This window comes from Limulus polyphemus, unplaced genomic scaffold (genome assembly GCF_000517525.1).
Source record: "Limulus polyphemus unplaced genomic scaffold, Limulus_polyphemus-2.1.2 Scaffold5531, whole genome shotgun sequence".
Classification (NCBI taxonomy): Eukaryota; Metazoa; Arthropoda; class Merostomata; order Xiphosura; family Limulidae; genus Limulus; species Limulus polyphemus.
The window spans coordinates 9,257-20,951 of NW_013671141.1; the positions used below are offsets into that span (position 1 = coordinate 9,257).

At 31.0% G+C, this 11,695-nt stretch overlaps 1 protein-coding gene and 1 long non-coding RNA gene across 2 annotated transcripts in view; both read right to left on the bottom strand.

Annotated features, from left to right (window-relative positions):
* Positions 1–4,947: 4,947 nt before the first annotated feature.
* LOC111089201 lies at positions 4,948–7,076 on the bottom strand. The gene is made up of 3 exons (XR_002613510.1): positions 6,896–7,076; positions 6,273–6,515; positions 4,948–5,136 (listed from the first exon to the last, which is right to left on the bottom strand). It is a non-coding gene; the product is annotated as an uncharacterized LOC111089201 (long non-coding RNA).
* Positions 7,077–8,139: 1,063 nt separating this feature from the next.
* The window catches only part of LOC106472693 (ionotropic receptor 25a-like), a gene marked incomplete at its 5' end in the record, with an annotated part of 49,178 nt that continues 45,622 nt past the window's right edge, over positions 8,140–11,695 (bottom strand). Inside the window, one exon of the mRNA XM_013933345.2 lies at positions 8,140–8,448. Within this exon, the coding sequence (XP_013788799.1) occupies positions 8,297–8,448 (152 nt within the window). The remainder of the gene's footprint in view (positions 8,449–11,695) is intronic.

Sequence of the window (11,695 nt, forward strand, 5' to 3'; positions counted from 1 at the left end):
TTATGTTGTCAATATGTATAGTACTTCCGTTGTTTCAACAGACAGTTTTGTTTGACTACAAATATTGTATCCGTTATTTCATTAGTAAGTTATGTTGTCAATATGTATAGTACTTCCGTTGTTTCAACAGACAGTTTTGTTTGACTACAAATATTGTATCCGTTATTTCATTAGTAAGTTATGTTGTCAATATGTATAGTACTTCCGTTGTTTCAACAGACAGTTGGGTTTTGACTACAAATATTGTATCCATTTTTCATTTCCATATTGGTAATGTAGTGTGGTTATTTATCAGAGTATTTCTTATTTTAAAACCAGTTTTTCACGTCTTTTGTTGAGAAACGTCGTCGAACACCCGACGTCCTTGAGCGTTACAGATTACAAACCTTGAAATTTCCTAGAGCACGTGTCTCTTCAAGTACTACTGGGAAGAGTAGAGAGGCAGTGGTTGCTCAAACTTATGTCTTACTTTAGTCTATTTTTAACACATTTTTCAGACAATACAATTAAAAATCAGGTTTCATGAACTGTTGTTGTTTTTGTACAAAAATGTAAGTTTTATCATGGAAATCAAAGTTTTGCAAGTAAACGTTCTCACCCTGAACCAAGTCCTGTAAAAATTAGGAAGACATGAAACTATCAATTAGTTATCTGTTACGTTACAGTTCACCATTGTGTTGAAACTAATTATTAAATAAAACTATATATAGTTTCGTATGTTACGAGGACCACATCTATTAGTAACCAAATATCTGATGTTTGAGAATATGACACGTAAATACTGTATAGAAACGTTTCAATTAATGTGTTTTTCTTTGCAGATGTCCGAGTGTGGCTCAGTAGTCAACATGGTGGACTTTGACTTTAAGTTTTGTGGTTCGCCTCCCGTTACCGCAGATAAATAAATAAAAAACAATCGCTTTCCACTCTTTGGAGTCGTGGGTGTGTTATAAGTGTGATAGTCAAATCCCGCTATTCGATTAAAGTAGCTCACCAGTTGGCGATGGGTGGTGTTGACTAGCTGCCTTCATTCTAATCTGTAACTTGAAATCAGAAAAGCCTAGCGTTTCTATCAAGAACTAGATAAACAACTAAAAAATGTCGGTCTGACATGAGTAGCCCACAAGTTGGCGGTGGGTAATGTTGACTACAGTCTATCACTTCAAATTTAGGGACGCAAGCACGGAGGTTTATGTGAAATCCAACAAACACTATTTTTAGATATGTTGATGGTTTACAAATATTCTCATTTATTATAATAAATGACTTTCTGTTTTGATAAGGTTATTCAAGTTTATCTGTGATGATTTGTGTACCAAACAGGCGAATATTTTAACATATTTACTAATATACCAACGTTAGACTTTGCGTTACTATGTTTTCTTTAGTTATCTTTATCAGCGCTATTCTGACCACTTACTTGTTCTGTTGTATAATTATTACCTCACGGTATACACATAACATAACTTAACCAGAGAAATATTTCAGCTTATATTAATTTTTTTAAATATGGTGAAAACTAATCTATTTTAGTCTATTTGTATGAATTATATTTTGTCCAATAAAGTAAAAGAAAATACTTTGAGTTTAAGTGGTGTTTACTTACAATCTTAAATTAAAAAAGCACACCATTTAATTAAGAAAGTTAGACGAGGATACAAAAGCACAATGACGTTTTTAAAAGTTTTCAAAGTAATATTACATACAGTATAAAAATAGGTTGTAAATGACTTTATTTATTAATAAATAAACACATTTTTGTTTCACAGTTTTGCACGAAGATACCCAAGGGTTACCTAGACAAAAATACGAAATTCTATTCCCGGAGAGTTTTCGAGAGGTGGATCTTTCTTCATCAAAGATGAAACAGGGACGTTTTCGAGAGGTGGGCTGTTTCTTAATCAGTGAGAAACATTCCATTTTGGCCCTGATAAAGAAAGAAAGATCCACGTTTTTAAAGTGCTCGGAATATAGGGTTTATTACATTTGTCTACAACTGATTTGTTTGAAACTACGTGTTTTAATAACTTTATGATCATAGCGTAGCCGTCCCTAGTTAAAAACTGATGGTATAGAATGGAAGTCAGCTAGTAAGCAGCACTCACTGCCAGTTCTTTGGCTACTTTTGCCTAACCGAAAAGTGAGATTATTACATTAAATACTTGATAAATTTATTCTATTTCAAATAGTTAATAACCGTTGTATTCCGGAAACAAAAAAAAATCTTTATTAATCAAACATTTCTGCCAATCTAGAAAAAAAAAAGTCTCAAACTTTAAGGTGATCAATTTTTAACAAAATATTAATATTAACTTCCAATCAGAGAAACTATCTATATAGATCAAAAATTAAAAACATCTCGGTGATGGATGTAGCTAACTAAATGTACTCTTCTTGAAATATTAGAAAACATTGTTTTATCAATTGGTTAACTATATTTTCGTCCAATAATATCTCATGAGTTTCGACCAGGTTAAAAGATTTAGGTGAATCGTAAATCTGTTTACTAAGATAACAATGTAAATTAATCTGTGTAATATAATGCTAAAAATCGAGATTTGATACTCGCTGTGGGCACAGCATAAATGGCCCATTGTGCTTAATAAAAAAGAATATTGAAATGAGTAAAAGTGCGTGCGCATCTATTGACTATTTTCAAAATTTGTATCTCTGCCATATTCGGATTGTTTTTAAGATTTGATTAAAGGAAAACTCTTCTTGCTTCAACTAGTTTTAGTCAAACATAAAACTTTTGGATTCGTTTATTAACTATTTTCCGACGTTATGAGTGAGAACTTTGTTTATTATATGAGATAAGCCTTAAAAATGCAAAGACAATATCAAGTTTTGGATTTTTTTCTGCCTGTCAATGTCGCATGTATCAATATTCATTCCAAGAATAAAATACGGTGTGTGTGTGTTAGAGAGTTGGTAAGCTAAATTCTAAACACTTTAGATACATGTACTTATATAGATTATTTTAGACAACTATTAACCCTAACAAGTTTATAATTCTTAAAAATAAATATATAGATTACTAGATTTCAATATGTGAAAAAAGTATTAACTTTTATTTAAAAAACTGTCTAGCTACGTCATTAATATGACAATATGAGTTTAATACATTTTCAAAGTCACAAAATATTGTTCATAATAGTATGATTTTTCAGACTCACGTACATAATTTAAACTTGAATATACAAGTTATTTCCTTTCGCACAGTATATATTTGTATATTGTGAATTTTTGTAGGCTGTCAACAGATAAGGTACGGATTAGTCCAATAAAAACGGAGTTGTTTCCATACTGAAGGAGCTCTTCCACACTATAGCACGTGTTTCAACGCTGTAAGAGATGTTTCCATATTGAAAAAGTTGTTTTCACACTCAAAAGCTGTTATGACATTAAAGAAGTTGTGTTTACACATAAAAAGGTATTTAGACACTAAAGGAGTTATTTCCTTACTGAAGGAGGTGTTTTCATTGAAGGTCCGATCAAGGCTTGGAGGAATCTTCGTATTTATATATCCATATAAAATGCACATGAACCTTATTCAATGCAGACAGTAGTTCGGCTATCTTTAAGATACTGACCACAATCTGGTGACAATATCAGGCAAAATCTTGAAAGCTGCTTCTAACTTCACACTACCAGAGCTCAGTTGATTGACAGAAAAAACTTCAATTTCACGCACACGAGCATGCACCTGTCTCGTTTAAATTTGAATTCTGCATCTTTGACGAATTAGAAACTATTATTAGGTTCTCAGGTGTGGCTTGAAACGTGTAATCAAAATCAAATATTCCATCCACATGGATGATACATATCTCCCATTGTAGTCCTCTACAGTGTAAGTTGTGGGTACATGACATAACTAATAGTTAAATCAGATATTGACATAACTAATAATTAAATAAAACAGTGACATAACTAATAGTTAAATCAGATAGTTACATAACTAATAATCGAGCCAAATAGTTACATGACTCCATAGCTGTGTATCACTACGAAAGCTCCAGTTGCAAAGAAACGTCTCGAGGATCGAAAGCCGGGATACAAAATCGAAACCACGAACACCTGAACATCAGAACTGTAAACCCCACACAAGTAGCAGCAGTACAGACATTGAACTGTAAAGACAGACCATCGAACAAGCAACACTTCAAGATCCTTCTCAGACCACATTGTGATTGGAAGTTAAATATAGGATAGGCTAGAAGGATGTTGGTTCAACTCTATTAGGATTTGACCTAAACATACAAAACTTAATCATAATTATATGAAGACTATCTCATGTAAGGTACGGAAAGTAAGAAGTGAATAAAGAAACGTTTGTAAATAAAAAACGTTCATCATCTGTTAATGCTACACACATTTCCTGTTATTATTACCAAAGTAAGTTTCTACTGAATGTTAAACTCATGTTTTTAGACTATTTTCTAATAACATTTGTTTAGTATTAAAATATTAGTTCACTGCAACTTACGTTATTTGTTATATTATAAAATCTTTAGCTGATGGTTAATTCAGTCATTCATATGTAAATACATTTGTTTCCAGTTCTTGAGTTTCCTCAGTATTATCGTGAATCTATGTAGTTCTGTGTGATTTCAGTTTTACCAGGTTTCTTATAGATTGAGTGATTTCAGTTTTACCAGGTTTCTTATGGATTCAGTGATTTCAGTTTTACCAGGTTGTCAGTGAATGATAAAATATTTAAAACCAGTTTGTAGAAATGACGTAATCCGTATAGTAGACAGTATTTAAAAGAGTTTAAATTATCCATCAGACTATTCGACTATTATTGCAAAAAAATTTTTCATGTTTAATGTGTGTTAGAACACGTTAGTATTGTGACCTGTTTACCTGATGTGAAATGTTCTTTTTATCAGATTTTGTATTGTTGTTTTCTCTTTAGTTTACTTTGACCAAACTGTAAACATTACATACTGCAGTATTAATCTGTTTATTCACTTATAATTTATTGATTGTAAAACAATTGTACGGGTTCTCTAGTATTTTACTTTACAAAATAAAAACTATATCAGATATAACAAGTTTATTTGAATATTTTATAGTTTTCTCATAAAATACGTAATACAAGATAAGTCGCTTTGAAGTTCCTGATCAGGTTATCTGCATGTAGAGAGAGAGAAAAATTAAAATGTAAACACAGTTATGTATACAAAAACAAAATGCTTTCAAGATACCATACAACACATCATATACGTTATTCCAGCCTACACAGGTTTTTAATATGCCACAACTGTTCTTATTTTCAAGATACAATAACCAAAGTAACAAGAATGTTAACTGTTGAGACAATCAAACAGAACATAATTTTTAAAATACATCAGTAAATTCAGTTCTTGTTAACATACTACTGGTCGACACCTTTGTGTTCAATCGTACAAATTTTTACTGTAAACAGAAGACGATAAGTGAAGTTAAATATTGATGTGATTTGTTAATGATTGCTGGAGGTATAATAAACGTAGGGATATCCTGAATATCACAAACAAACTTTTATCAACTTACGTTGCTTAAAGTAGCCAGTTCTAAAATACTGTAAAGTTACGTTGATAATATTGTATTAAACTATATATTAATCTTATTGATTACAGGGGCACGTATCTTATGGGAGAAGATAGGGGAGACCTTCCCAATTATTCCAGAATATAGTATAATCACATATAAGAAGGTGATCGACGTTTCTTTACCCACAAATAAAAGGAAACATTTAGAACTATGGTTCTAAATATAGTATAATCACATATAAGAAGGTGATCGACGTTTCTTTACCCACAAATAAAAGGAAACGTTTAGAACTAATGTTCTAAATATAGTATAATCACATATAAGAAGGTGATCGACGTTTCTTTACCCACAAATAAAAGGAAACATTTAGAACTATGGTTCTAAATATAGTATAATCACATATAAGAAGGTGATCGACGTTTCTTTACCCACAATAAAAGGAAACGTTTAGAACTATGGTTCTAAATATAGTATAATCACATATAAGAAGGTGATCGACGTTTCTTTACCCACAAGTAAACATAGAACTGTACAACTAATGTTAAACCTGCTGACACAGCTCCCATACCCACAATTACTCTAACTTAGTGTCTGTGTTTCGGTATATTAGTAATAAAACCAGTCACTTTCAAACTAACTATATATTAATGTGATGCAGAATGACTACTTGTTCTTTTTCTACACATTAATTCCAATCAATGTAGTTTATATCAATATAAATTGTACAGCCTTACCTTAAATTGTCGACATTTAATCCTATTGTTAACCTGAGTATCTTCCTCTAACCATGTCTTCCACCATATCTTACACCATATCTTCCTCCACCATATCTTCCTCCACCGTATCTTCCTTTACCGTATCTTCTTCCAGCATGTCTCCATCTTCCATGCTGACCTTCAACTGCAGGAAGGATGAAACAACCCAACAACAAGCAGACGACAAGAACTACAACAAGTGTCGTTTTCATGCTTCACCAACTGAACAAAATATATCATCAAATAACACACCTTTTTCATTATATAATAATAAAGTCAACAGACTGGGATAGTACAGTGATAAATACAAAGTGACAACAAATCTGATTTGTTCTTTAAAATATATGTTAATCTGTTACAGTTCACTTACATCTAGAAAAAATATTCTCCATTAGTTTACAGTCTTTAGTTCATATCTACGTTTATTTTATCACTTTAGTCACATACGTAGAAGAAACTTCTGATAAGCAACTTAAATATATTCAACAACCTGAATATCGTTTTTTAAACTAAACTTCTGTGTGATAATGGAGCACGTGCAAGATTAAGTTTACATAAAATATTTCGTGGTATAACGTCATAACAAATGAAGAATAACTTACCTTTGTTTGATGTTCTCTATAATTTCGAGGGAGAAGTATTCAGCTCTGTAGAAAGTCTGTTCTTTTATATTTACAAGTAACCTTGAGATCTAGTTATGAAACAGTTTAGGTGAGATTTCCTGCATAAGTTAATTTGTAAAAGAAACTGTCTTTATCTCTGTGGTCTCTGATTGGACAGTCAAGGATGGAAAGAGGTTTTCCCAGTTTCCACCAGGTTTCTTATGGATTGAGTGATTTCAGTTTTCAATCTATAAGAAACCTGGTAAAACTGAAATCACTCAATCCATTAGAAACCTGGTAAATTAAAACAAAGAAATTACGTGAAGTGAGCTCATCTTCAGGATGTGATGTTTTGTTTCTCATGGTGAACAGTTTTTCCATAAAGTTTTGTATTTCTAAATTTACTCAGTTGTTTCTCTTGTATTTGTAAAAATATGTATACACGTGTGTGATGTATGTCTGTAGCACTGATAACAGTTCTAATACAAGATGTATACACGTGTGTGATGTATTTCTGTAGCACTGATAACAGTTCTAAGAGGTTCATGGTACTTTAATATCTTGTTAGTGAAAGTATCGTATTTGGATCGAATTTGTGTGAGGAAATTCGTACTGGGACGGTGTAAGTCCAAAGAAATGTAAATGTAATATATGTATAACAGCATTTGAAATATGGTTGCTTTATGAATGATGGGTAGAAAATATACTATAATAGATGCCAGTGAACAAAGAGGAACGACAAAAGAGCTATCCACATTACGATGTTAATAGTGCCAGTTTTCGCTAGAGGGCTCTTTTAAAAAAACCCTTTTTTTTTGTACCTGTTGAACTTATTATTAAAATACTTATAACTACACTAAATAAATAAATAAATATAAATAAATTATTTATAAAGGGTGTTTTTTATTTTTTGTTAACTTTAGCGTATAGCTAGAGGAGGTTTATCTGCGTTAGTCATCAGTAATTTTGCCAAGATGGAAGACAGCTAGTGAACACCACCAATCACATAGTAACGTTCATCATTAAATATAAATACTGTACTTGTTATTTGTTTTATTTAAAACAGTACACAAGAGTGAATAAAAATAAAGAAACATATTTTACCACATAGTAACGTTCATCATTAAATATAAATACTGTACTTGTTATTTGTTTTATTTAAAACAGTACACAAGAGTGAATAAAAATAAAGAAACATATTTTACCACATGGTAACGTTCATCATTAAATATAAAGTCTGTACTTATTATAGGTTATATTTGAAACATATATTAAACGGGGATTGGCAGTTATTTCGTGTGAAACATTACAAGTGTAAATACATACCATTAGTAATACACACACTTAATAAAACTGAGAAACAAGTGTCCATTCTTACGTCATTGCTTATGATAACTTAATTTAGTATTTGTCTTTCTTCGGTGACGTTATCTGGTACTTCTTAATTGGCACAATCTTTGGGGCGGGCTGGAATCTTTTGTAGTACAAATGTTCGGCCAACAGGGTGAGACAGGCTGTTCCTACACCAACACCGATCACTATAAAAACTCCACCTGAAAATGTATAAACACAACATGTTTCTAATCTTTCTATTACACCAGTTTATCTTTAGATCAAATAGTATCTTTAATTAGAAAATAATAAATAAATAAAATTCTATTACACTTTCAAGACCCTCAAAATGAAATTGTAATATCGTGTAAACCTCATAAATCTTAATATTGAAATTGATAAAATAAGTTTCAATGAGACGTACTCATTTCTTAATATATTACAGTTTAAGGATTATAAATGGCGTTTTCAGGAGTTCATTCAGTAGAAAGTAGTAGACGTGAACTGTGAAATATCAGATTTAATAATAGTAACCTATTTATTGATCCAATGTTAATAAATATATTTTGAGAGGCGTAGTGAGGAGAAGGGTTAAGAGTTGCGAACGAACTCCATCATGGGCCACAAATTCTACATGCCTCCATACATTCTAGTAGGTTAACAGCGAAACCAAATATCCTTAGCACGATCATAACGCATTCAGACGTGAGCGGTACAATGTGAATGGGTAAGTATCGCACCATTTGCCCTGTATTCATCAGAAATACCCCATCAGAAAAGACGTATTGTTAACAACGACATTTAACAACATAAAATTTTAACACATTTACCAGAATAATATTAACAGCCTTACTTTTAATAATTATATATGTTTATACAACTTATTTATTAAATTCAAGTTAATAAATAGCTTGAAAAATTATATATATTTATTTACTGTTATCATATAAAATTCTATTGTTAACAACCATACTTAACAACATTAAATAGTAACTCATTTACCAAATCAAAGTTAATAGTCTTACTTTTAATAATTATAGCTGTTTATTTACTGGTATTATATAAAAGGTCTATTGTTAACAACCACTTTTAACAACATAAAATAGCAAGTTATTTATTAAATCAAAAATTATAATTACACAGACACAGGCCTGCGAATTTAAATTTGATACAGTGTTTACCCAAGAGATTAATGATGGCTCACAACTGTCAGTCCACTCTCTGGATGCTAGATTTCACAGAAGGGCTTCAGCTTATCATCATCATGGCTGTGAATGTAAGAGTCGATATACAAAAATAATCCATCGTGTGTCAACTTTGTGTGAAACGAAGAAACCTGCTGTCTGCCATGTTTGTGTGGAAGGTAAAAACCCACTACATGTCATATTTGTGTGGATAAAAGAAACCCGCTGCTTGTCATGCTTGTGTGGATAAAAGAAACCCGCTGCTTGTCATGTTTGTCGTGCCTTTTTCTACAACCAAGTCTAAGTTTAATAGCAGCCTAGAAAATTCTTAGGATATGATTGTGTCGTCATAATTGTAAAGACTGGTAAGAGCATTATTCTGCTTTTCTATTTGGTTTGTTATTTACGTCTACTTGTAATAATTGAGAGATCTATGAATTGTGTCTTGTTATGTTATATTTTAGTCTGCTTGCTGTAATCCTATGGGAAAATGTTATATTTGTTTTGAGTCCGATGCATCTTATTGTTCAGTACTTAACAGTAGATTAAGACAAATAACATCCATTGCTGATTAATTTGAGTTCAAATTCTTTTTTTTTTTTGAAGATGTTGAAACTACAAACGATATAAAGTTGTTTTAGTCAGCCACATTCTTGATTTATGTATCTGTAGATATTTGAAGAATTACTAATCTTAGGCTTCAGATACTCCTTGACACATTGTTCTAAACAACACGTGGTTGAGCCCATATCATCTCGTCCCCATCAACAACAAGCATATCGTTCTAAACAACACGTGGTTGAGCCCATATCATCTCGTCCACATCAACAACAAGCATATCAATAAACAACGTTGAAGGTTGTTAATTCTTCCTTTATCTTGACAATGTTTTGAATTCTCAATATTGATTTTGAAGCTACACATTGAAATACGTGGATAGATTTATTTCAAGATATTCCTGATTTTATTTCTCAGTACATAACTGTCTTTACTCATGAATGGAAGACTGGTATAAAATACAATTTTAGGGACATCAAAACTCACTCCATTCTTGAAATGTTTTAAGATATTTTCAAGTAATGAAAGAAGAAACCAGTTTAAAAACAACCTTTTCTTATACTTTTTATTCCTTTATAAAGATAATTATAGTTACTTAGAATACGCTAAAAACTATACAATATGACTATGACATCCTTTATATGTTGATTTATACTTTGCTATTTCAAAATGATATCCACAATTATTAATATGTAGATCTAAAAAAGGCAGCTTTGAATTGTTTTCTTATTCACCTGTAAATTTAACACAAGAATGTATATTCACTCGTTCTCGTACTTAAAAGGAAGTATCATCTGTGTATCTATGATATTTAAAAAGTGCTAAACTTTCACAATAATTACTCAATCATTGATTTTTATGATTAAAAATTACCAGACTAGGTGCTGATTTTGAGCCCAAAGCAACGTTGGATCATAAAATTATGCAAAGCTATTTTCACATTTAAAATGTAATATGTTTCAGTGGCGAAATTTAAAGGTTCAATAAAAACTGCTAATTGAACTGTGTCTTATAAAGCAAAGTTATTCAACGAGGATTCAGTGTTAAAACTCAAACAATAAACTTGTTCATCAAATCTTAAATCCACCAATCGTTTATAGATCCCAAAACCATTCCTAACTATTTACTCAGTCTTTTCAGATATTAAAAAAAAACTTTCAGAAACACTGCCAGTTCCTGATTACATGTTAGATTATTTCTAATGGGACAATTGTTATGGATTTTTGGTAAACCATCAATAATATCGCAGTAAGAACCTGAAGGTATAATATCTATATATACTCTATCACTAATCACATTACATCTTTTTAATTAACAAATATCTTAGTAAGTAGCCTTCTCTGTGGGATCAAGATTCAGTTTTCTAAATTTAGTTTCAACACATATACTAAGAGTAATATACTTAAGTAATCATCCCTATCTAAAACAAACACACTCTTTGGTTTAGTTACAGTTGTTTCTTTATTTTACCCTAAATGGTTAATTGTTTGGTTTATTTGGCTTAGTTACAGTTGTTTCTTTATTTTACCCTAAATGGTTAATTGTTTGGTTTATTTGGCTTAGTTACAGTTGTTTCTTTATTTTACCCTAAATGGTTAATTGTTTGGTTTATTTGGCTTAGTTACTAGTTGTTTCTTTATTTTACCCTAAATAGGTTAATTGTTTGGTTTATTTGACTTAGTTACTAGTTGTTTCTTTATTTTACCCTAAAATAGGTTAATTGTTT